Here is a 24,348-nt window from a genome sequence, read left to right as displayed (position 1 = left end):
TGTATTTTTAGTATACAAAACTAATTCATTCACCTTTATCTGGTATTTCCCTGGTGGTTTCGACTCTCTCCAGCACGTAGAAAAGATGTGCTTTTCCGCGGCTTCCCCCTTAGAAGAGTTAGTGGCAGCGAAATCCGGCAGGGAAGCCAGAGGTTTTCAGCCTTTTTTGGCCAAAAGATGCAAATTTGGCTATTCCGGTGGCTGCCGGGGAGGAAGCGCGAGTTGAAAAAAAAAAAACAAAACAAAAACCAAAACAAAACAAAAAAAACAAAAACAAAAAACTTAAAAAAGGGGATGGGGAGGGGAAAAAAGTGAGGGTGAGGGGTGGTGCGGAAGGAGGCAGTTACCCCCACCGTTGTCTAATTTTTGCTTCTTTCCTCTTCCGAAAGTTGGGGTGCGCATTTCGGTCACCGGACGGCGAGGAACCCGGGGAAGCGTTGGGGTGTTGCCAGCTCCGGTGTCCACCCCCCGATCCGGAGGGGTTCCCCCGCACCGGGATGAGCTCCCGAGACGCTGCCCCGCTCCCCTCCGGCCTTCCCTCCTCCGAGAATGCCACCGCCTTCCCACAGATCGGCAGCAGAAACGAGGAGCGGCCGCCCTGTTGGCTTGTTCAAGCGTCTTGATGGCCAGCGCATTCCCCCTCCCCAGGGAGACGTAGCCATTAACAAGGGATAATCCGTTGGGAGTTATTCCAGTTATTTAGGTGGAGGGCTCTCTGTTGTCATTGCTCGCTCTCGCAATCTCTGCCAGCTTTTTAGAAAATGACTCAGCTGCATCTTCAAAGCTCTTGAGACACAGTTTTGTTTCCTCCTTTTCTCTTAGACGATGGTTTCTTGCAGCCATTTTACATCCCGTGATGCTTTGTAGCGGTGAGAAACTCGCCCTCCTGCCTGGCTGTCCTTCGTGGAACCCGGAGATGCCCTGAGAAGAGGCCGGAGCGGGATTTCCAGGCAGCGGAGACTTTGCTGGCCACCTTTTCGGCCTGACGGCGACGTAATGTCCATTAAACGGGTCTCCTGCTGTCCGCGCAGCACTGAGGTGGGCCAGATCAGCTCCATCGCGTGACCGTAGTCCGGCCACGTCTTCCTCTCTCTGCTGCTCCACAGACAAGGGAATAAATGCAGGTTTGGTTTGTTTGGTTTTTTTTTTCCTAAGAGCTGGTTTTGGTCTGGTTGCTACACTGCTGAGACGGGAGCTCAGGTCTACCCAGTTCAAACCAGTAGCGAGGCGCCGTGCTTGACTGCATCCTGTCACTTAGCTCAGCACCAAGGCAAAAAACTGCAAAAATCTCGTCGGTGGGAGCCCTGCTCCTGCCCGCTGGCCCCACAAGCCACAAAAACCTCCATGAGAGCCTGGCCGTTCGTTCTTGGGGTGCCGGAAAAAGGAAACTTTCTCAGCTGCGATCATTTCCTGATAGTATTTGAGGGTCCTGCTTCAAATCACCCTGAGACCGGCACGGCAAGCCCAGTTCCCAGCTTAAGTGAAAACGAAAATCAGAGCATTTCCTCATTTCCTGACTCGTGATTTGCCCGACGAGTTGCAACCGCCGTGTGCTGAAGGTCGGGGGCGTCCTGACAGCGGGGACACGCTGGCTTTGTCCCCAGCATCCCTCCTACCCCCTACACGCGCTGCCGGCGAGCTGAGCGTCAGTGCCCACCACCAGACGAAGCCTTTTCAGGTACCTTGGGTGCTTTTGTATTTTAACCCCCCTCTGGGAGGACTGAGCTTTGAGGAAGTAAAACTTGAAGGAACGGTATTTCGATGTTGACTCTGACTCCATTTTCTCTCTAATCTCCTCCAAGCCCTCTGGGGGTAGTTGAATCGTACGTAGTAGCCCATCCTCATGGTGGACATCCACCGGATGAAAACAGGATATTTTTTTTTTTATTTTTTTTTTTTTTTTTTGCTTTTTAAGGTGCTGGAAAACACGGGTTTGTCAAAACCAGGCGCTGTTTTGAGCAGCCTCCTTGGGGAGGGTTTCTCGGGCAGGGTGGAACCGGGAGGCGAGACGTGGATGCGTCCCTGCGTGTCAGTGTCCGCGCGGCCAGGGCTTGGGGCCAGCAGACTTCCCCCCCCACACACCTCCCCCCCACCCAGAGGGAAATTCCCGAGTCCTGGATGGGATTTTTCTGGCTGGGGTTGGGGGTACGCAGCAGGCGAGTGGGGCGGGCAGCGCTGCGGGGAGCTTGTCTGGGCAGGCAGGAGAGGAGCTGGTGGCATCACCGGGTGTAGAAACCCCGCGGAGGGCACGGCAGGGAGCACGGGTCAGGGATGTCATCACCCTTCTGCCTCCCTCACCAAACCGGATTTGTCACTAAGGGGTCAAGCGCGGCTCCAGCTCCGAGCCCTCGGCTCCCAGCGCGTAGTGCCGTGTGTCGCTCCGACTCCCCGATCCCAGCTGAGCGGGATGGAGCTGCTGGCTGCCGTCGCCTTCCTGGCCGTGCTTGCGGTGGCACTGGGACACCCCGACCCCGCGCTGGACTGGCACTGGCAGCTCTGGAAGAAAACCTACGGCAAGGAGTACCAGCATGAGGTACTTGGGGGTGGTGGTGGAGGAGTGGTGGGTGCTGATGATGTGGTGGGTGCTGATGATGTGGTGGGTGCTGATGATGTGGTGGGTGCTGCTCCAGGGATGACCGTCAGGGAGAAGAGCCGACAGCGCTTCGGACCTCTGCTGGTTTCCAATGGGGGTTCGTCGGGGATTTCTGACAACTTTGGGGGGGATAAAGCGGAGTGAAAGGGCTGCCGGGGCCGTTGCCGCACGTCACGGGGCTGTGGTTGATTTCAGAAAGAGGAAGGGGTCCGGCGCGTGACGTGGGAGAGGAACCTGCGCCTGGTGACGCTGCACAATCTGGAGCAGTCCCTGGGGCTGCACTCCTACCAGCTGGGCATGAACCACCTGGCAGACATGGTAGGTGCCGGCGCCCTGCTGAGAAGGGGCCTGTCTATGTCTCTAATTACCCGCGAGGTCAATTTAATAAAAAGTATAAATGGGTCAGGGGTGGAAAATCTCCCGACAACCCTTCCCAGCCCAACAACTCTTCTCGTGGACTCGGCACCCGTGGACAAACTGCTCAGACATTCCTGTGCTCGACCTACCGGCATGAGGCAACCTGGCCTGAGGAAATCACTCCTTCATGCCGCGGTTGGGGTGCGCGGACCTGGTCCTGCTCATTATACGTATTTGCCAATCGTCCCTCTTCAACGTCCTGAGGTTGTCGTGGCGTTTCACGAAACGCGCCAGCTTCTAGGGGCTTTTGGTGCTGGAGTTAAAGCTTTGTGTTTTCTTTTTCTCGCCCTTTCTGATGAACGGCTAGAAATGAAGCGTAAAAAATCAAAAAGCCAAGGACTCCCCAAACCCGCTAACTCTTGCAGCTCAACCTGGTCAAGGGAAATCCCCCTCCACCTCCGACACACCCAGGGTAGGACTTGCCAGCGACAAGGAGATGGTGAGATGGTCTTTTCTTTTCCCACCAGACCCGCGAGGACGTGGCGGCTTTGCTAACTGGGCTGCACGTTGTTCCTCGGCCAAACCGGGTCTCCACGTACCAACCACGGCCTGGCGGCGAAGTCCCAGACACGGTGGACTGGAGGGAGAAGGGATGCGTCACGGATGTGAAGAACCAGGTACGAAGCTCTGTCTGTGCCTCCCCACGTCTTGGTCCTTTGCTTGGTCTGAGCATCTCGAGGGCTTTTGCAGGGCGCCTGTGGGTCGTGCTGGGCGTTCAGCGCCGTGGGAGCCCTGGAAGCCCAGGTGAAGCTGAAGACGGGGAAGTTGGTGTCCCTGAGCGCCCAGAACCTCATTGACTGCTCCATGATGTACGGGAACAAAGGCTGCAGCGGAGGTTTCATGACCAACGCTTTCCAGTACATCATCGACAATGAAGGGATTGACTCGGATGAGTCCTACCCCTACACGGCACAGGTAGGTGTCACACCTGGAGAGCTCGTCGTCTGCAGAGAGACACATGAGCATGGAAGCAAGGTGGCCATCCGTTCTGCTCTCCTGCGTAGACACCCTTCTCCTCCTCTCCCACCGGTTTCCCTCTGTCTTGGTTTCTACCGGTCTCGTGTCATCTTCTCAGCCTCTGCAGCTGATTCTTTCAGACCCAGGGAAGGGACCTTTAGACTTCTTTTTTCTCATAGGCGAATGACTGGACTGGGAGCCAGAATTTCTACATGGTTATTTCTGTCCTACGTAAATTATTAGGCAACGTCCTACACGGAAGGGGAAAAATGGGACGGGAGCCTTGGGTCCTGTTCTCAGCTCTCTGTATCATTCCACCTTCTGTAGTTGAAAAATGGGATGTTGGTATTTCTGCCGTCGCAGTGGGCAGAGGTTTCCAGTGAACGATGTTCATGCAATTCTTTTTTTAAACGTTGCCTGTAACAGATGGTGTACGACTGCTGCCAGGTCACAGGGAAAGAGCCATCAGAAAATAAAGATCCTAAAAAAGTCTTGGTGGCCAGAGACAAGAGATGCCCTGAAACGACCTGGTGTCTTGAAATGCAGTCTATGGAAACGGGTGGAAGCACCAGCGGCTCAGTCCAAGAAAGAGAAGCGGAACACAAGTCTTCAAACAGGCGTAGGGTGGCTACAGAGACAAAAGACTCTGTTCTCTGTGTCCAGAGGGAGAATGAGAAGCCATGGCCTTAATTGACAGTAGAAGAAATGTAGGTTAAACATGAGGAGGAGCCTTCTGCTGGGAAGGATGAGGAAGCAAGGACAGCTTCTCTAGGGACGTGGTAGAAGTGTTGTCATCGGAGGTTTCTAGAAAAAAGGCAGAGAATTCTGTTCTGTTCTTGGTGGGGGGGAGGTGAGATGGATGAGATGGTCTCGCCAGGTCCTTCCAGCCATCTCTTCCGTAATCCAAAAATGGCGGTCAAAAAAGAGCGAAGAACAGGGTGGCACAGGGTAAGAGAGGACTGAGAGAAAATGCCTACCTGAAAGCCTTGAGATGTTCCTGGGGGATTCTTCATGCTCCTCTTCTCAACTCCCCCTTGTTCCTACCAGAACGGGACGTGTCAATACAACGCTTCCACGCGAGCCGCCACTTGTTCCAAGTACGTCGAGCTCCCCTACGCCAACGAAACAGCCCTGAAGGATGCTGTAGCCAACATTGGACCCGTCTCTGTCGCCATTGACGCCACCCAGCCCACCTTCTTCTTGTACAGGTCAGGTATGTCCTTTTATCCCGGAGATTGTCCTCACAGTCTTCTGTGTCTTTCTGCATGTAAAACTTAAGGAAATTTGGTGGAATTTGGGGCTTCATTCCTGGATGAAGGCATCAGTATGGCAGTGCCTAAGACAGTAGCGGTAGTGACTACGCTGAAGGTTGGCTTGGACACAAAGACGAAGTTTTGTGGTCTGATGACACGCTTCCAAACACCTTTTTTCCAGGTGTGTACGATGACCCCCGGTGCACGCAGGAGGTGAATCACGGAGTCCTCGTCATCGGCTACGGCACTCTAAATGATAAGGATTACTGGCTGGTGAAAAACAGGTAAAGGCACGGCCGTACGACACCGAACTCCTGCTCTCTGTGTGATCACTGTCTATAGGGAAAGGCTTCTCCAAGAGAACCTCCCGCTGCTTGACCTGACACCCTCGGGATTTTGTAATGACCAATATTTATACAGATGGGAGGGAGATCGGTTGGGTGCTCGTACAAGGAGAATAAATCCAGGGATTCACGTTTAGCCATGATAAAGCGCCTTTATGCCATCCTAGAGCGTGAAGGAACTCTAAATGCATTTCAAAGACACCAACGCTCGCTTTAAGTTCCCTTTATGTTGATGAGCGTTGCCACAAGACAGGATTCGAGATCCCATGAAGCGGTTCGTGGACACACTTTGATGCTGGGAGATGCTGATAAAGCTGCTGCTTCGCTCCCAGAGAAAGGAATAGAATTTTTCTCATCTCTGTCTTATTTGTTTCCTGGCCCAAAAGTTGGGGCGTGAATTTCGGTGACGGGGGCTACATCCGCATGTCGAGGAACCACGCGAACCACTGCGGCATCGCCAGCTACGCCTCTTACCCCCTGATATAGACGGGCCCCGTGCTTCAGAGAGGAGTCCCGAGGCTTCAGCTAACCCACTGATGCGACGCTTGCGTGGATCTGCTAACTTCAAGAATCATTTCCCGGCTCTGTGGGCACCGTCCTCTTAGATCGGCCTGTCCTACAGGCTGGGAGGGGGGTCCTTGGCACGGGAGAATTTTGGAATATGATTTACAGGTACCTAGTGACTTCTTTTGGGGCGGGGGGGGAAAGTTGTTTTTTTTTTTCCCCGGAATAAAATGGCGCTACCCACCGTTATAACGGAGGTCGTGGTTTCCTCTCCCCAGTTTAGCATTGAGTACCGCTACGGTGGCGCAGGTATCGTTGTATCGCGGTGTGACGGGGATGAAACTGCAGAATTTCTTTGAAAAATAAAAGATGGGTTTCACTGCCCAAAGGTCCGATATTTGGTCTCTGGAGGCAGGAAGGGGTGGCAGAGGGAATTGCAGATGTCCAGCGAATGTCACGTCCGGCAGTGCCGCCCCGTGTACGCTCCGCTGATAAAACCTCTCCGCAAATGACGCTTCTCCCCAGACGATGGCTGATTTAGGAACTGAGGCTACGGACCAAAAATAAGTTCTTAGGGTGATGATGCTTGAAATATAACTTGGTAACCCATCGGCCGACCACGCCGCTTGTTTCCGGCAGCGATGGTAAAACCGATGCCGAAGGATGAAGGTTTCCACGGTAAAACTTTTGGTTGGGACTGCGAATTCGCCAACCCTTTTTCTGCACGTTTATGGGTTTACTACGGGCTTTCAAAAGAGTCTTACAGTTTGTTTCAGCAGAAAAAACAGAAGAGAATGACCTTCGACGTGGAGTTGGGCGCTAAACGTTGGGCTTTAGCGCTGGCCTGAGGTGGCACTGCCACCTTGGGGAAGGCGGGGGAATTGAACAAGTCTCCCTCCGCGAGGTGACCTTTGGAGATACTCAGATCCCCCGTAAAAATTATCACCTAGTTTTGGCCTTCGCAGCTCACCAGCTCGGTTATCGTTGGGGTTTTTTGTTTGTGGGGGTTTTTTTAACCCTTTTTGCCAAAGCGTTGCTCACTCGTAAAACCTTATCGACTGACACCGTCTCCTTTCCAAGCCTGGAGATCGCTGTAGACCCCTGAGCACCTCCACCTCCAGCTCCATCCTTGGAAGGGGATCAAAACCTGCTGTATCTTCAGCAAAAACCATCGACCGAGATCCGGTGGGCCAAGACCCTCCGTCCAAAAAGGGAAAAAAATATTTTAACTTAACACAAATGTACAAACTGGGGGCTCTGGGAGGGTACTGGGGGGGATCTGGGAGGGTTCTTGCAGGTACTGGGGTGGTATAGGTGGCTCTGGGAGGGTCTTGGGCGGCTCTTGGGGGTCCTGAAGAGCTTTAGGGTGCACTTGGGTGCCCAGCAGGGTTACTGGGAGGTTCTGGGATGGCCTTGGGGGTGCTCTGAGGGCATACTGGGGCCACCTGGAGGGTCCTCGAGGGAGTTGGATGTTACCGGGGGGATCTGGGAGCACGTTGGGGATACTGGGAGGGCCCTGGGGGCTCTGGTGGGTACTGGGAGGCTCTGGAGGCAGCTGGAGGGTCCCGGGTGGCTCGGTGGCATACTGGGGACTCTGGGAGGTTATTGGGGAGACTTTAGAGGGTGGTGGGGCTCTGGGAAGGTACTGGGGGCACCAGAAGGGTCCTGGGCATCTGGGGGGGCACTGGAGTGGTCCCTCCTCAGGTTCTTTGCACCTCAGAGCCCTCTTTTGGTCCCCTGTGCTAATTGGGGTGCCTCTATTCCGTCCCTCGCTCTTCCCCCAGCTGCCTTTTGCCTCTGTAGCTCCCTTGGGACCCTCGAGCGTCCTCCCGAGCCACCCTCTGCCCTTCCTCCTGCCCCACGGGCTTCTCTGGGACCCCCGTTTTGCTCTTGGAGCCCCTTCGCAACTTTCAACCCGAGCCCAGGACCCAACACGGTCCCAGCGACGGCTCCCACGCCGGCGGGGCCGGGACCCAGAGCCTTGGGCGTGTTGCCTTCTCCCTTAAAAAAAAAAAAAAAAAAAAAAAAAGAAGAAGAAGAAAAACCACCCCAAAGCCCCCAGCGCCCTTGTCTGCACAGTCAGGGGGGGCCCGGGGAGCCCCCGGTGTCTTTCAGTTATCGCAGCGAGCGCTTCATGGCCGTGTCTGGTGGTTCGGGGTCGGGTCGTGCTTTTTATTGTTCCCGGTTGCCCCGTCGAGGTGTGTTGAGGAACTCAAAGGCTTTTTGTAATAAAGCAAACGCCGCGGAGGAAACCCGAGTTTCTTTTCCCAGGGCGGCCGGGAGGCCTCCAGAAGCGCGGCTGAAGGGTGTAGGAGCCAGGGAAAGGCAGCAGGACGTTACTCCATCAGGAAAATAAAAGGAAGAAGGAGAGCGGAGGGGATCGTGTGCGGAGCAGAAGTCGCTTCGCTGGGTTCATTCCTCCGTTCTCCGAGGGGCCGGTACCTCGCACCGGCTTTCCTGACGGCCACGAGCTCTGGGATAAGGTTTCTCTTGGCCGCCATAAATAAATCATGGCTGTGGCTGCGCGGCGGGCATGGATTTGGGCTTTTTCTCTGGAGGAGGCAGCGGCACGGCGAGGACGTGGCTCGGGGGACCGGTGGGTGGTGAGAGGTGGCCGGTTTCCGCCCCATAATTGGGGCTGGTGGCCCCCCACAGCCCGGTACTGGCCACGCGTCGGAGCCCGCTGGCCGGCACGGTGGTGGCAGCCGGGAATTTCGTGTTGGTGGATAGAAATCCCGAGCCGGGCCGGCGCGAACACTGCGCCTTTGTCACCCGAACAATGTCTCCCAGCCGGGATTCCTCACCCCCTCGCCCCAACCTTCGCCGCCGCCGGTTGCACCCTTTGTTTTGCCGGGCGAGCGGCAGGATTAGGGAGACGGTGGCTGTTTGAAACTCTCCCCCTTCCAAGGGCACAGGGGCTTCGCGCGAACTGGTCTGACTGGTGCAGCCCACCGGGATGTGCCGGCGGAGGGGATTTGCTCCCTGAGGCTGAGATGTAAAGGTTCTGCTCCCGATCCGGGACGCATCCGGACTGTTTTGGCTGCACCCTCGGGACCGGCGCGCGGAGGCGGGTGAAGGTAACGAACGAACGCCTTTACCAGCATTACCAGTTTACCGGCAGCGCTCCCCTTTGGGCTTTTGAGGGTGGGCTGGGGAGGTGTCGGTGGGAGACTGGTGTAAAGAGGGGTTGTCCGTGCCCGATCTCTAATAATAGTGCTCTTCTCCCAGCCTGGAGTGGTGCCGGCGCTGGGAATACTGGTTACGGGCGCAGGTGATGTCGGTGCGTTAATGGTAGAGCTTCGGCGCTAAACTGGACCCATAGCGTTCCCTGGGGCACCTGAGCCCTGTCCCGCTGCACCCCGGAGAGGGACCAGTTCCAGAAAACCCTTGGAAATATTTATAATATTCTGCTTTTTGGTGTCTCGGGTCCTTCCTGCCCGCGGAGCCTGAAAACCAGGAGCCCAAAGCGGCTGCTGAGCTCCCGTGCGGCCCCAAAACCAGCGCCGTGAGCTGGGGATGGGCTCGTTCCCCACTCCCGAGCCGGGGATACCAGTCCAACTAACACCCTGACGCTTCCAGAAAAAAGCTCCGGAGGTTTTTTCCGTAGCCCGGCCGCTGCGGTTTCTCCTGCTGCGGGGCAGGGCACAACCCGGCTGTGCCAGCTCCGGAGCCGGCTGTTCCCGGGAAGCGTCACCTCCTGGCACCGCTCTCCTGAAAGCCGCGCAAAGGTCTCCGGTGCCACCCTTTTATTTAAAACAAACACCTTCCTCCCAGGCGGAATCTGCGGCCCGAGGAATATCCAGCAGAGGTGCCAAGGCTGGGGGACGGGGGACATTCCCGCGGTGGCACAGCACACAGCCAGAGGCCATTAATTTATTTAGGTTTTTGTTTGTTTGGTTGGTTTTTTTTCCTTTTTATTTTCTGCGGAGCGGGCGCTCTGTGGGACGGCGGGACACCCGGAGCAAAGGCTGCCGGAGGTTTTCAAAACCTCCAGCGCCGCTTCTGGGAGATGGGAATTCTACGCCCCCGGGGTGTTTATCGCTCGCGGGTGCGGGAAGGGTTGGCTCCGTCTGCGCCCGCTTGGTTTCGGCGTGGCTTTTCCCAGGGAACGACATCCCTCCGGGATCCGGATGGGCTGGGTTTGTCCAAGGTGCGTAAATTCTTCCGGCACGGGCCCGGTGGCTCGTGGCTGGGTCCTGTGCTAAGGGGGAACGTGGAGCCAGTGTGGGGCTCAGCCCCATGGCAAAGGGTGCTGCGTGGGGAGGGTGACCAGTGGCCAGCAGGAGCCTGAGTCACCTCCGCTCTCCCTGCCCTTATCGCGGGCTGTGGGTGCCCCGCTCCGCACCCTCCCCAGGTCTCCGCACCCACGGCAGGGCTGGAAAAATGCAAAGTTGCCGGCGGGGGGAAGGAAATCTCCACCTCCGGGAGATGGGGAAACTGAGGCACGGGGTAATGCTCCTTGCCCTGGGCTGCTTTGGGCTCGCCCAGCCCCTGCCCCGTGCTACAGCCCGTGATGGATTATCCCTAAGTGCCAGCCGGGAGCCGGGAAAGGGCAGTTCAGACTCTGAGGGGGACCCCGAGGCGGTTCTTGGACCCTAAAAATCGAGGGAGTGGGAAACAGGGGGGCTGCTCGGCTCAAGGGCGGCTGCAGCCCAGCGCGGAGCTGCAGCTGCTGGGTGAGGGAGGGGAGAAACGGGGCTCAAGGGCTGAATTTGGGGTGCCCCGTGGGGGTGTGGGTCCGTCCACCGGCAGGGCTGGGTGCGGAGGATCGGCAGCGGAGCAGGGCGAAGGGTTAACAGGGAAAAGGATCCGATTTGCCAAGTGGTTCCTGGTTTATTTTGTGTGTGGAAGAGGCAGGAGGGAGGGGAGGAGGAGAGCGGTGCCTGAGGAGCTGGGCACGGGCCCCGGTACCCACCGGCCATCGCTGCCGGGACCCACTGGGGTCCCGCATCCCCCACAGGTACGTCCCTCCAGGCCCAGGGGGTGACATGGAGGGTGACCTGAGCCACCCCGGGAACCCCCAGCCCCCGCGCGCGGGTGCTGCAGCACCCACCTCGCCCACCGCTTTGTCCCACCCGGCCGCTCGTGGGCACCTTCCCCTGCCCTTCGCCCTCTGCGGCGGCTGCACCCACGGGACGGCGGGGACAGGACGCCTGGGTCCCCGCTTCCATGTTCCCTCCCTGGTGCTCACCCAAAGGTCGATGTCGTGACCCTCGAGCTGGTCGCTCGTCCCCCTCCCGGTGCCCGGTTTCCCCGGTGGTGGCCGGCACGAGCATCCTCCAGCCACCTGGAATGCCGGTGGCCGGCGGTTAATCCTCACCGGTGACGGGGAATGCGGTTCTGCCTGGGGAGAAACTGGGGACAACAACGCGCTGACACCGTGTCCGACCCGGTGCCGGGGTGGGTTCGCCCTCCCCCTGCCCCTCTGGGTCCTCGGCAGAGGTTGGCCCCCGCCATGGCATGGGGTCGGGAGTGGCTTTTAGGAGGAAGACCTTGCTTCTTGCTTCCTCCCCTGGGAGCCATGACTCCGACCTGGCACTCGCGGCTCCGGCTGGGTCCAAAGTGCTGGCGGAGCCTCCTGGAAGCGCAGGTTGGACTGCGGCACCTGCTGCCCTCCCGCCTGCCTGGCACCCGGCGTGTCTGGGGACACGTCCCCAGGAGCCGGTGATGGGGCTGGAGCCGCCCGGTGCGGTCCTGACCCTTATCCGTCCACTCCAGTGATGAGCGTTGGCCGTTCTCAGCAGTGAGCAGAGGGGCTGGGTGGGCACACCTCCCCCGTGTCCCTGGCCCTCCACTCCAGTGATGAGCGTTGGCCGTTCTCAGCACAGAGCAGAGGGGCTGGGTGCGGACATCTCCCCTGTGTCCCTGTCCCCTGCCTGGGCTGAGCCATTGCACCGCCGTCCCCGAAGCCCATGGGCGAGCGCAGCCCGCGGGTAACGCGATCCCCGGCCTCCTCGCTGCTCTCCAGCTGCTGCTCGCCGACATTTTGGTGGTGGGGGGGGGGGGGGGGTGGAAATACAAACGTGGACCCCGAGGCCAGCTCGGGGCCGGGCTTTTAGTGCTGTGGGGAGCTGGTGGCTCCCGGCCGGAGGAGCCCATCTCTCGCCGATGCACCCAGGCACGGGAGAGCGGTTGCCGATGGGAAGGTGCCGCCGGCGCCCCAGCGCCGACGGGTGGTAAATGGGGTCGGTTTGACCTGTTGGGATGGAGGGGCGCACCCCGGGGTGCTGGGGGGGACCGGAGGGGGCAAAGCGATGGCAGGGGCTGCTGGGGACGAAGGGTTGCCCGCGGGGTTGGGATTTATTTTGGGGGGATGCTGCTCAGCCGTGATGCGGCTCCAGGATCCCCATCCCTTTTCCTCCTCGGGAGGTTGGGTCTGCGCCCCGAGGTGCTGGTTTTCTGGCACTAAACTGGGACGCTCCGGCATCCAGGTTGCCTTTCTGGGCAACCTACAGCCCTCCGAGACTGCGAGCCCATAAATCCCCAGGTCGCCTTTGGGCAGAGCCGTGCTCATCGGCGGCGGAATTGCCACCACCGCGCCGACGGACGCTGGCTTTGCTATTTATTTATTCTCCCGTATTTACGGCAAAGCCGCTCGCTGGTTCTGGTCCCGTCCTGGGCAGATGATGGGCCAGACGCGGAGGAAAGTGTGTTTTTTATCAGCTGACAGGGCTGGGAATGTGAAAACAGGAAAGCGGCTGAGCTCATCCCATTTCCCTCCCTGTCCCAAATGGGGCTGGCCTGGGGGGGAGAGGGGAGAGCTGCCCCCCGGGGCCCGGGCGCAGTGGGGTGAGTCGGGGCCGGGCAGCGCCAGGGAAGGACGTGCCAGCCCCGGGGGACGCCTTGGGCACCGGCAAGGCCACTTTTGGGGGGGGGGGGGGGGGGATTTGGGGATTGTGGGCAGCGCGGATGGAGCGATGGGGCTGGGGGCGCGGGGGGTCGGGGCGCTCAGCTGGGGGTTGCAGCCCTGGCTCCGTCCCGCTGATGGCGGCAGGAGAAGGGGGGTTTTGCTTAATGGTGGGGGTGTGTGTGGGGGGGTGTGTGTGTGTGTGTAACGTGGCCCCAGAGGTGGGTTTGGTGGGGGGGTCGGGGGGGTCGGCTAAAAGCTGCACCCCAGGGTTGCATTTCTGTAAGGGCTTTTGTGGTGGCTCGGTGGGGGCAGCCCACGTGTCTTTGGGGTGTCGGGATGCTGCGGGGGGTGGTGGTGTCGGGGTGCTCGGGGGCTTCCCCAGCCTGGTGTGGCCTTTTTTTATGGGGGGGCGGTGGATGTATGGCCAAGCTAAAACCTCCCCGGGTCCCATCCTGCCCGGGACATCCAGGGGCCAGATGGCACCAGACGAAATCCAGGTCCCCAGACGACTGCAAAGCACCCTGAGCATCCTCTGCCCGGGGGCCAGTTGCTCCGGGGCGGGGGGGGGGGGTGTTGGGGGGGGGGGGTGTGTGGGGGGAGGGATGTATCACCCCTGGGAGGTGGAAATTTGGGGGGTTTTGTGCTCTTAGAGGATGGGCCGCATCTTTGCGGGGTCACCCTGGGGAGGTGGTTGGGGGAGATGGGACCCCAGCACCGCTCAGCGCCGACCCCCCCACACACACACCCCCACACACACACCCCCACCCCACACCCCCGGCACCGACACCACCGCAAACCGGCGAGGAGCCGCTCTCGTCCCAGCCAAATTCCTGGGCGCTTAATGAGTAACCTCGGGCCCGAGTGGGTGTTTCTGTGCGTCCCCGCCAGCCGCGGCCCCCCGGCCGTGTTTGTGCAGGGCTGGGGGCCGGGGGGGGGGGGGCCGGGGGACGGGAACCCTCTCCATCGCGGCGCCAGCGCTGCAGGGTCGGGGGGCCCCCGGCGAGGTCAGCGCTGGAGGTGGGGGGGACACAGCCGGGAAGGGCAGCTCCTCTTTATGGCCGTCATAAGCTTTACGGGAGGTTTAAAGCTCTGAGAGAGGCCGTAAAAACAGTCTGGGGGAGCTGGGGGGGGTCCTGCAGAGCTCAGCTGAGACCCCCCCAACTCGTTTCATGCCCGGTGCCAAGGCCGTCCCCGACGCCTCCGCTCTTCCCTCCCGCAGGGTCCGGCATGGAGGGTCCCGACATCTTCCTGGGTCCCTGCGAAGGTGCCCTCGGCGGGGTCCCCGGCCAGAAACGTCGCTGCATGTCGGCCCTGGAGCCCGTCACCGCGGCCAGCCCCGGCGCCGAGGCCGGCTGGGAGGAGGAAGATGAGGACGAAGACCGCTTTTGGGGGGTGCCCTTACGGCGAGCCTGTGCCCTCCGGACCTCCATCCGCTCCCGGGACTCTTTCCGTCGGCACAGCTGGGAGCCGGGCAAGCAGCTGCGTGGGGTCCCTGGCTACGACCAGCTCAGGTAGCGGTGACCGGTCCCGTGTCCCCATCCCTGCAGCCGGCCCCCCCTTCCCTGCCCGCACACCGCTGCTCCTGAGCCCCCCAATCCGGGGGTCGGGGTCCTCCATGCAGCATCCCCGGGTGCACCCCAGGGATGAGCAGCCCTTGCCCTGAGCCGGTGGGGATGCCCCAAGGCTCCCCCCATGGGGATGGGGGTCCCGGTTTGGTGGGGGGTGTGTGTGTCCCCCACCCAGCTCGGGGTCCCCCTCTCCCCACGGCAGCGTGAGTCTCAAAGGGCTGAGCACCGACGAGCTCGATTCCAGCGTGGAGCAGCTGGACGGGCTGGGGCGGCACCGGCAGGACCCCCGGCGAGCCCCCCTCGTCCACAGCAACGACGACCTGGAGTCCCTGCTCTCCCAGGACGAGGAGGATGAGGCCGATGTGCAGCGGGTGCAGGTAGGAGCCCCCTCCTCCTCCTCCTCCTCCTCCTCCTCCTGCCGCCCCAGGGTGTCCGGTCACCCAGCACCAGGGGATGGATTCAGGGGACGAGCTTGGGGGAGGGTGGGGGACCCCGGGAGGGAGGGAATCATGACGGGTCCCCAGGACAGCCCCATCCTGGGTGGCTCTGCCATCACCCTGGGACTGGGTGAGGGTGGGGGACCCTGGGAGAGGGGACCATGGTGGGTCCCCAGGGAAGCCCCATCCTGGGTCCCTTTGCCATCATCCTGGGTGGCTTTGCCGTCATCCTGGCGTTGGGTGAGGGTGGGGGACCCCCGCAGGGGGGACCATGATGGGCCCCCAGAGAAGCCCCATCCTGGGTGGCTTTGCCATCATCCCGGGACCGGGTGAGGGTTGGAGACCCCAGGAGGGGGGATCATGATGGGTCCCCGGGGAAGCCCCGTCCTGGGTCCCTTTGCCATCATCCTGGGTGGCTTTGCCATCATCCTGGGACTGGGTAAGGGTGGGGGACCCCGGCAGGGGGGACCATGATGGGCCCCCAGAGAAGCCCCATCCTGGGTGGCTTTGCCATCACCCTGGGACTGGGTGAGGGTTGGAGACCCCAGGAGGGGGGATCATGATGGGTCCCCAGGGAAGCCCCATCCTGGGTGGCTTTGCCATCATCCTGGCATTGGGTGAGAGTGGGGGACCCTGGGAGGGGGGACCATGACGGGTCCCCAGGACAGCCCCATCCTGGGTGGCTTTGCCATCATCCCGGGACCGGGTAAGGGTGGGGGACCCCAGGAGAGGGAATTATGACAGGTCCCCAGGGGAGCCCCATCCTGGGTGGCTTTGCCATCATCCTGGGACTGGGTGAGGGTTGGGGACCCTGGGAGGGGGGACCATGACGGGTGCCCAGGAAAGCCCCATCCTGGGTGACTTTGGCGTCATCCTGGGACCGGGATGCTCCTCCCCAAGCTGTGTTATCCTCTGGGAGCAGCATCGCTTCGGGGATCAAGGTCATGGAGGGGAAAATAGATGGGCCACGAGCCTGGGGACCATCCTGGGGACCGGCAGCTGCCCCGCGCCACCCGCCGTGCCCTGCCAAAGGGTGGGTAGAGGGTGACAGGGACAGGAGCCGGTGACCCAGGTGCCAACCCCGTCACTGCTGGCAGGAGGATGCTCAGAGGCTGCCGGCGTTCCGGGCCGGGCAGAGCGCTGGCAGCCGCGGCCTCTCCAAATCGGCGTCGCTCAGCTTCATCGACAGCTTCCCCGACCCAGACGGTGAGTGGTGGCACCCACATCGCGTCGTTCCCACCCCACCCCACCCCCCCCCCCCCGCCAGGGCAGGACCGGGGTGATGACCCCCACATCCCACCCCCCGGCGCTGCATCCCCATCCCTGCTCCAACCTCCCTAATAACGACCCAAAATCGATGGCGCTGCCGCCGAAGTTAATTATTTCTCGTCATCCCCCCGCCCCGTGCAGCCCCGCGGCAGCCCGGGACCAGATGCTTCAGCAGCCGAAAAAAAGCCGCCTCCTCTCTCCCCCTCTTTTAATTCACGTTTCTTTTGCCGTTGCAGAATTTTCCCCCTTCGCCTCCCGGCAGAGCCTGGTCAATGGGTGAGTCGGGGATGGGGGGCGGGGGGGGGGACGGACACGGGGACCACAGGGACCACAGAGCCCCCAGGGGAGATTTAGAGATTAAATATTGGCCCAAATAGGGTTGGGGTGTTTTTGGTTTTGTTTTTTTTTTGTTGTTTTTTTTTTTTTTTTTTTCCGCTTGTGGCTGCAGGGAGGGGACGGGACGGTTTGTGTGACGGGGTCAGGCTGAGACCCGACACACTTCACTCACTCCCAGCGTTGGGGGCAGCAGGAACAAACCCCCCCGGGACCAGCAGGCTGGAGGGGACGGTGTCCCCTTCCCTGTCCCCGGGATGCCAGGGCCCCCCCCCTCCCACCTCCTCCCTCCAGGCAGGGCATTGTGCCGGTGGCACGGGGCCGCCTGTGTCCCCAGCGCCTGTCACAGCCCATTCCCATCTTCATTAGGGTGGTTGTTCCCGGGCGTCATCGCGCCGGGGGCTGGCCGGGAGCCCCGCGGGGGGACGAGCGAGGACAAGGGATGATGGGGACACGGAGGGGGTCAGGCTGGCCCCCAACCACCTCCCTAAAAAGGATTGGTGCTGCCTGGCCCTTGCGCCCCGCAGCCGTCTGTGTCCCCCGTCCCCTCCCGCCGTGTCCCCAGGGATGGGTTGGGTGCAGGGCTTGTCCCCCACCGAGGGTGGCTTGTCCCCACCGAGGGTGTCCCCCAGTGAACCCGGGCCAGCCCTGAGCGGGACCACCCAGAAAAGAGGTGGGGGGGGGGGGGCTCCGTGCCCGTAGCACCCCAAAACCTGGGGGCTGCACCCCTGCAAACGGCTCCCCCTGCCCCACTCCCCAAATGATGGACCGGGTGACGTTGGGTGGGGGGGTCACCGAGGAGGGGACGGAGGTAGCCACCAGCCTTGGTTGGGGGGGGGGGGGGGGGGGCAAACAGAAGGGGCTCTGTACTGGCCCCAGCTGGGAGCGGAGCAGCCACCCCGCAGAAGCCGGGGGGCCGAGGCGCTGGGCTCGCTCCTCCCTGTTTCCCGGCCCCGCGGAGGCCAAGGACAGAGGGGGATTGTCCATCCTCCATCTCCTCCAGCTTCGGCGCCGGGAGCTGCGGGCAGCTGGCGGGGGAGGCGGGGAGCCAGAGCTGGGAAGAGACCCCCCTGGGCCGGACCCTCAGCTTCATCAAGAGGATGACGGGGAAGACGAAGGTAAGGAAGCATTCGCTCTTCCCCCCCCCCCCCCCCCCCCCAAAAAAAACCCAAAAAAACAAACGCCGGCGATGGGATTTGGGGGGGATTCACGTTCGTTTGATGTTGGGCCCTTCGGGGAGGCCGTGCCTCAGTTTCCCCTCTCCCGCCTGGCACCGGCCCTCGCCGGGTTTCACGCTGGGGGGGGTGGGTGGGGGGGGTGGTGTTGTCAAAAAAGGCGGGTTGGGGCGGGGGGGTGTTGGGGGGGGAAAACCACCCTGAATGCGCCAGGGGAAGGCGAGCGAGGAAACGAGGCTTTTCCTGGCGGCGGGCGCTTGTTTGTGCACTGAGCTCACCCCCCCCCCACCCCCCCCACCCCGGGCCCCTCCGGCCTCCCCAGCGCCATTCCTGCCGCCGGGATGTTTTCCTCCGGCTCCTTCCCAGCTTGGAGGGCAGCAGGACCCTGCTGAGCCCCCCCACACCCCCCCTTCCGTGCCTCAGTTTCCCCGTCTTTTATAAGACCGCAATGGCTGCTCGTAGGGTGCCGGAGGGGGGGGGCTTCGGTTGACTCCGGGTGGCCGTGGGGCAGCGAGGGGACACGGCGGGGGGGTGGGGGGGTGTGTGTGTGTGTGTCCTCCCCGCCACCACTGCCCCCTCCCATGGGGCCGGGGGGAAACTGAGGCACCGCAACGCACGTGGCGACGTGGGGGGCCGCGGAAGCCGCCCACCCCCTGCCACCCACTTTTGGGGGGCAAAGCCCGCCTCGTCGTCTCCCCCCCCCCGCCCCGGGGTTGTGATTTGCCGCCATGTGAAGCCATTAATCCCCCCCCCCCCCGCCACCCTCCCTCCCCGGCCCCTGATCTCATCCTGCCTCCTCCCTGCCGGATTAGCGGCCAGCTGTTAACATCATCACGGGGGCCATGGCTCCCCCCCCCCAGCGCTGCCGGCCAAAATCCACCCCGGCAGGGCCCGGACCCCGCCATCGGGACGGCTCCGTCCTCATCCCACCCCGCTGGGCGCCGAAGCGGGGTGTAAAGAGTTTTAAATCCGGGATTTGTTATTATTTATTGCTATTATTTTGATTTAGCGGGAGGAAAGTTGGGGGGTGGGGGGGTGTGTGTGTGTGGGTGTGCGTGGGGGGGGGTGTCCCTCGGGCCGGGCTCTCGCCAAGTCTCGGCTCAGCAAAAAGTTTGTCCTATAAAAAAATCTCTGGGGAGGGAGAAAGGTCCTGGAGGTGCTGGGAGCGCTGGGGGTGCTCCGGATCCGGCCCCCCCCCGGCGGGTGGATGGGGAAAAAGGGGTCCATCCTGGCGGAGGCAGCGGGACGGGGCGATTGCAGCAGGGAATGGGGTGCGGGTGGGGGGTGCGGGGGGAGCGGGGTGCCCACCCCGGCGTCACTGAACGGCAGAGCCCCCCCCCCAACACTGTGGTGCCGGTGGCACCAGGATGGCACCGGCCATGGTTGGGGGGAGGGGGACACAGATTCTGGGTCATGCGGGTGCTGGTAGCTTGGGGGGGGGGTCCCAAGTACAGGCTGTGGTGGGGGGCGGGGTGGGGTACAGGACCCCCCCGGGGTGCTGGGGCACCGCAGTGGGGCTGGCTGGGGGTCACTGGTGGGGGGGCGACCTCAATAGAGGGGGACCCCGACGGAGGGGACCCCCCGAAGTCGGCAGGCAGCAGAGAGCACCCGCTGCCGCTTCGTGGAGTTTGGTGGCTGGGGGGGGGGGGGGAGGGGGGGCCAGGCCACAAGCCGGTGTGGGGCTGGGGAGGGCCTGGCGCTGGCGGTGGGGCGCGGGGAGGCCGCGGAGGGGAGGGCCCGTGCTATTTCAGGAAGAAATCATAATAATAACCCCGGCCCCGCTCGCCGCCGCCACCGCCTCGGCGCGGCCCTTCCCCGGGGAGCCCCCGCCATGTACGGCCGCCCTGCGCCCCGGGTGAGTCTCGGCAACGGCGGGAGGGGGGGGGACAGGGGACGGGACGACACGACACCCATGGGGGTCTCGGGGGGTCAGCGCTGCCCCAGCACCCACCGCCGTCGGGTCGGGGTGTCGCTGCCGCCGCGGGTCTCGCCTGCCGCCGCCGCCGCCGGGTGGGTTCCTGCCCCGGGTGATGCTGGGGGGGCTGCGGGGCACGGTGAGCCCCCCAGCTCTCCCCATCCTCCCCCCCCCCCCCCCCCAAACACTTCCTGGGGGGGGGGGACACACCCAGGATCCACCCCCCGCCACGCCGTGGGGCGGCTGCAATCCCGCGGCGATGCCCGTCGGCGAGGGGTTGGGTGCTGGGGTGACACCGTCCTCCTCGGGGGGACCCCACGGTTTCCCCCCGGGGGCTGTGAGGTGTCGTCCCCCCCCTCCACCCACCCAAAGCACCCCCATGTTCTCCCGTCCTGACTTTTTATGGCTGAGCCGCCGCCGCTTCCCCCTTCGCCTTCTTCCCCCACGTGATGCTCTCGGGGCTTTCCATGCCCGGATCCGGCCCTGCCACGCGGGGAGAGGCACCGGACCCCCCCCCCGCCGGCCACCACTGGAGCCCCCCCGCCAGCCACATCCTGCCCCGGGCGCCCGTTTGGGGTTTCCTTCCCTCGGTTTTGGGGCTGTTTTGGGGTGACGGCCGGGGAGGGGGGAGCAGGAGCCAACTGCGCCGTTGGGGTTTGTACCGGGGGAGGAAACGAGAAATTGGGAATTAGGCCCCGGAGGCCACGCCAGGAGGAGCGTGGCCATGTCGTGTCCCCCCCCCCAACACACACACACCCCGGGTTGCTCGGTTCTGCTTTCGGCACCACCATTTAATTAAAACCCGGCTGTGGCAGCGGGGAACGAGCCCACGCTGGCTAACGGCTGCCGAGGAACCACTCCGGCGACCCGGGATGTGCTTTCCCGACGGCTCCCGACTTTTCCTCTTCCTTGGGAGAACGGTGCGTGGGAGCATCCCGGCCTTCGGGGGTGCATCCCGGCCTTCGGGGGCACATCCCCGCCCTGTGTGGGCGCATCCCACCCGTTTCCCGCAGGATTTGCCGGGTGGGATTGGGCCGCGCTGTTGTTTCCTTGGCCGCCGGCAAGGATTTCTGCTGGGAAATCGAGGCAGCCGGTGGAGAGCGGGTGGCAGCTGCCGGCACCAGCGGTGGTTTTTGGTCGTTACTCATTAACGAGAGCCGCCGAGAGCCGCCGGCGTCGCTCCTGGCTACCCACGCGGCTTTGTCCCCATCCCCTTGGCAAGCGTCGAGTGCCGCCGGGCTCGGAAATGGGGAGAAAAGGGACATTTATTTGCTTAAGGAGACTGTTGCAACCCCCGTGACCCCGCAGCTGGCAGGGGGGTGTGGGGGGTGCCTTTGCCCCAGGGCTCAGCCGGGTGACACTTGGGGACCAGGTCCCCAAAAAGCCTCCCCTGGGCCGCAGCTCCGGGTCCTGCCGGGATCTGGAGCCGTCCCGGTGCCTCCTGGCAACCTCGGTAGCGTTATCTCTGGCAGCAAGCGGGATAAATCCGATAAATCCCAGCTTCTCCCAGCTTTTCCCCGCTGGCGAGTTAATGTTCAACTGGGTTGAGGTTACCCAGCTCCTGGTGCCGGGGTCCTCGCCGAAGCTGGCGTTTTAAGTGGGGGGGGGGAAAGAGCAAAATTTTTCCAAAATATCGCCTTTCCGTCACCGGGGATTGGGATGGGAAAGTGGTTTTTCCTGTCCCACCCTCCCAAAAGCCGGTGGGAAGCGTCGGCAGCCCCCGAGCAGCTCCCTGGGGGCCGGGGCCGGCATCGATTTGCTCCGCTTGGGATGTAAATGCCGCAAAATGGAGGAAAAGTGTCCCCGACGCGGGGCCGGGATTCCTGCGTCACCCCCAAACTGCGCTTTGGGGGTAACAGGGGGGTCTGGAGGGTGTGTGTGTGTGGGGGGTTGGGGAGTCCTGCGGCGCCGGGGGATCGAAATCCCGTGGGATTTTTCCCTCTTTTTGGAATTCCTGCGGTTGTGAGGGGTCGGTGTCACCTGGAGGAGGGGGGGGGACGGGTTGCAGTCCCCGAAGGTGTGAGGAGGGGAAACTGAGGCAGGAGAGCGTTGGGAGCCCGATCCGGGGGGTGCGGCGGTGTGGCCCGGAGGTGGGGGGGGGGGATGCTGGGGTGACCGGTCCCCGGCTGCCGGGTCGCCACCGGGGGTGGTGGGGGGGGCCCGATCCCGGGGGCGCTGCCGGTCCGTCTGGAACAAAGACCCGCGGGCAGCACGAGGCGGGGGGCGGCAGCGCGACCCGCCCCCGGCGGGGGGGGGGGCTGTGGGTGGGTGGGTGGGTGGGTGGAAGGGGGGGGGGCGGGGCCCGGCGGGGGCGGGCAGGAACGGGCAGGAGCCGGGCGGCTCCGAGGATTATGTCCCGCATCGAGTCGCTGGCCCGGGCCAGGAGCGATCGTGCCAAGGTGGGTCCCCGGTGTCGCGTGTCGTTCCCCCCCCCCTGCGGCGGGGGGGACCCCCCCCCCCGGCCCCTTCCCCTTGGGGGCGGGGGTTTGCTTTCCCTCCTTTGCTCCCGCTGGGGGGGTCACTCCCATCCCGCGCGGGGTGGGGGGGGGGGTGGGGGGGGGAGGTGTCCCCGCTTAGGTTGGTGCCCCCCACCCCCCCAATTTGGGGATTGTCCCCTCCTCAACCTGGGGGGGTGGGGGGTGGGGTGTGGGTGGTGTCTACCCTTCCCCACCCAGCCGGGGTGGGGGCAGTTTTGGGGGTCCTGCCAGGTTGAGTGTGTGTGGGGGGGGTGGTCGTGGGGATGGGGGGGGATGCTCAGAGCGGCGCTTAGAGGAAGGGGGGGGGGTGGCGTTTATGCACTTTGGGGGGGGGGTCCCTAGCAAAAAGAGGCGGGGGGGGGGGGGGTTGTGTGTGTGAGTGTGCGAGGATCCTCCGCAAGCCTCGGCGCTCCCCATTGTGCAGCGGGGTCTCCTGGGAAGACAATAACCCTCCTGCCTGCGCCGTCCCCCCCTGCCTGCGCCGCCCCCCCTGCCTGCACCGTGCCTTCGGCCTCGCCTGGCTGGCCCCGGGGACCACCGTGACCCGCCGAACATCCCGCTGGCAAACTTCTTGAGCGAAAGCGACGGCCCAACTTCCTCCATCGCTCGGCAGCCCCGGCTCAGCCGCCCGCGTTTCCGCCGAGGCCTTTCGGTGGCGTGGAAACCCTCCAGCTCCGGCACGGCGGGTGAGGAAGTCGCCTTCTCCTCTTGTCACGGGGGTGTGGGACATCCCCCCCCATAGCGGTGAGATCCCCGCACCCCGCTTTTATTGTCCGCGGCCTGGTAGAGACAAAGCCCCGCCGTCGGGTGGGCGATGGGGAAACTGAGGCACGGAGAGCCGGGGGTGCTGCGGGTCCCGTGGGAGCGATTCCCATCGCCCGGGACTTGGCGAGGGTGTGAGGAGAGAGGGGGTGGAGTTGGGGGGGGGGCGCCGTCGTGGTGCCCGGAGCATGTGGCAATCGTCGGCGTGGCGAAACGATGGGTAAAGGCGGGGGGGGGGTGAAAAGGGGGGGGGGGGCCCAGCTGGTGCCGGGCTCTGCCTGCGCTTGGCAGGGCTTTGTGCTCCGGCTGCTGCGGGTGGGCGTGCGAAACGGGCGTGCAACGCTCCCCCCCCCCCCCCCCCGCCTCAGTTTACCCCGAACGGGGGATTTTTTTTTTTTTTGGGGGGGGGGAAGTCCCAAGGGCGGCGCCTCCCGTGGCGCGGAGCCGGCCGTGCATGCACCGAGTTTGTCGGGGCTGAGCCGGCTGGGAGCGGCTGGAGGTTTTGGGGGTGTTCGGCCCTGAGCTTTGGGGTTTTTTTTTGGGGGGGGGGGGGGGCGCAATGGTGGTTGTGGCGGGGGTGGGGGGGGCGGGGGAAGTGGTTGTTGGTTCCTGCGCCGTCCGGTGCGGGGGGGGGGGGGGGAAATGGTGGTTTTTGTTTAAAGAAAGTTTCATCAAAGCCCGTTTTGCCCCACCCAGGGCTGTGCCCTGGGCCGGGGGGGGTCTGGCCTTGTGTGTGTGTGTCTGTGTGTGTGTGTCCCCCCCCCGGGGAGGGGACGGCTCCCAGGCGCTTGGAGAGCAGCCACCGTGCCCAGCTGTCACCTCTTTAGAAATGGGGGGGGCTCCCCATCAAAGGCAGCGGGCGGGGGGGGGGGGGGGACGGGACACGACAACACAGCCAAGAGACCCCCCCGCCCCCCCCGCCTGGGGATGTGCTGGTGGCAGATGGGAAGTGTGGGGACCCCCCCACCCCCCCGCTGTCCCACCACGGCATTACACCCCCTGGGGACCCCATCTCTCGGGGTGGGACCTGCTTTCGGACGGGGGGGACGGGACTCCCCGCAGGCCGTCTCCCCCTCCCCCCCCCCACCGCACTGCCTTCCCTGGAGCCCCCCAAAACGGCGGCGGGGGGGGGTCCCCGTTGCTCTCACACTGCACACCCCCCCCGCCCCCCCCAAAACCCACAGCCTCGCTCCTCCGGTGGCTTGAAACCCCCCAGAGGGGGCAAGTTTAGGGGTAGAACGGGGCTTTCGTGCACTGGTGGGGGGGGGGGGGGGGCACCCCCTCTTTTTTTTTTGGGGGGGGGGGGGGGAAGGAGCGGCCGGGCATCATCCCCGCGCGGTTTCGGCGGCATCTTTTGTTGCCAACGCCGGTGAGGCCGGCGCTTTGTTCCGCGCCGGGGTGGCAAGCTGGGGGGGGGGGACGGACGGGGGGGGGGGGGACACACGACACGACCGTCCCTAATGAGGGGGGGGGACACACACACACCGACACCGC

General features: G+C 63.2%; 2 protein-coding genes across 9 annotated transcripts in view; both read left to right on the top strand.

Moving 5' to 3' along the window:
- The first annotated feature begins 313 nt into the window (after window positions 1-313).
- On the top strand, window positions 314-6,459 carry CTSS (cathepsin S). Of its 2 annotated transcripts, none has more exons than XM_063357407.1 (8): window positions 314-1,124; window positions 2,320-2,533; window positions 2,789-2,911; window positions 3,478-3,627; window positions 3,701-3,925; window positions 5,015-5,180; window positions 5,402-5,504; window positions 5,951-6,459. In XM_063357407.1, the coding sequence occupies exons 2-8, from the start codon at window positions 2,408-2,410 to the stop codon at window positions 6,048-6,050; spliced, it is 993 nt and encodes a 330-aa protein (XP_063213477.1). In that variant the 5' UTR covers window positions 314-1,124; window positions 2,320-2,407; the 3' UTR covers window positions 6,051-6,459. The 2 variants fall into 2 exon arrangements, with proteins under 2 accessions (XP_063213477.1, XP_063213476.1); XM_063357406.1 differs by lacking the exon at window positions 314-1,124 and adding an exon at window positions 1,164-1,678.
- Window positions 6,460-10,203: 3,744 nt separating this feature from the next.
- The window catches only part of ARHGEF2 (Rho/Rac guanine nucleotide exchange factor 2), a 28,336-nt gene continuing 14,191 nt past the window's right edge, over window positions 10,204-24,348 (top strand). The window contains exons 1-6 of one of the 7 annotated variants that reach the window (XM_063357332.1): window positions 10,204-10,218; window positions 14,138-14,429; window positions 14,689-14,863; window positions 16,021-16,129; window positions 16,429-16,468; window positions 17,529-17,643. In XM_063357332.1, coding sequence (XP_063213402.1) covers window positions 14,146-14,429; window positions 14,689-14,863; window positions 16,021-16,129; window positions 16,429-16,468; window positions 17,529-17,643 — 723 coding nt within the window. In that variant the 5' untranslated portion in view covers window positions 10,204-10,218; window positions 14,138-14,145. Of the gene's footprint in view, window positions 10,219-13,825; window positions 13,923-14,137; window positions 14,430-14,688; window positions 14,864-16,020; window positions 16,130-16,428; window positions 16,469-17,528; window positions 17,644-19,433; window positions 19,556-21,909; window positions 22,015-22,475; window positions 22,837-24,348 lie in introns of those variants that run through there. The other 6 variants (XM_063357331.1, XM_063357338.1, XM_063357336.1 and 3 more) reach the window with 6 other exon arrangements.

This window comes from Chroicocephalus ridibundus, chromosome 21 (assembly GCF_963924245.1).
Source record: "Chroicocephalus ridibundus chromosome 21, bChrRid1.1, whole genome shotgun sequence".
Classification (NCBI taxonomy): domain Eukaryota; kingdom Metazoa; phylum Chordata; class Aves; order Charadriiformes; family Laridae; genus Chroicocephalus; species Chroicocephalus ridibundus.
The sequence above is the reverse complement of the archived record's forward strand: the minus strand, read 5'-3'. Positions and strand labels throughout refer to the sequence as shown.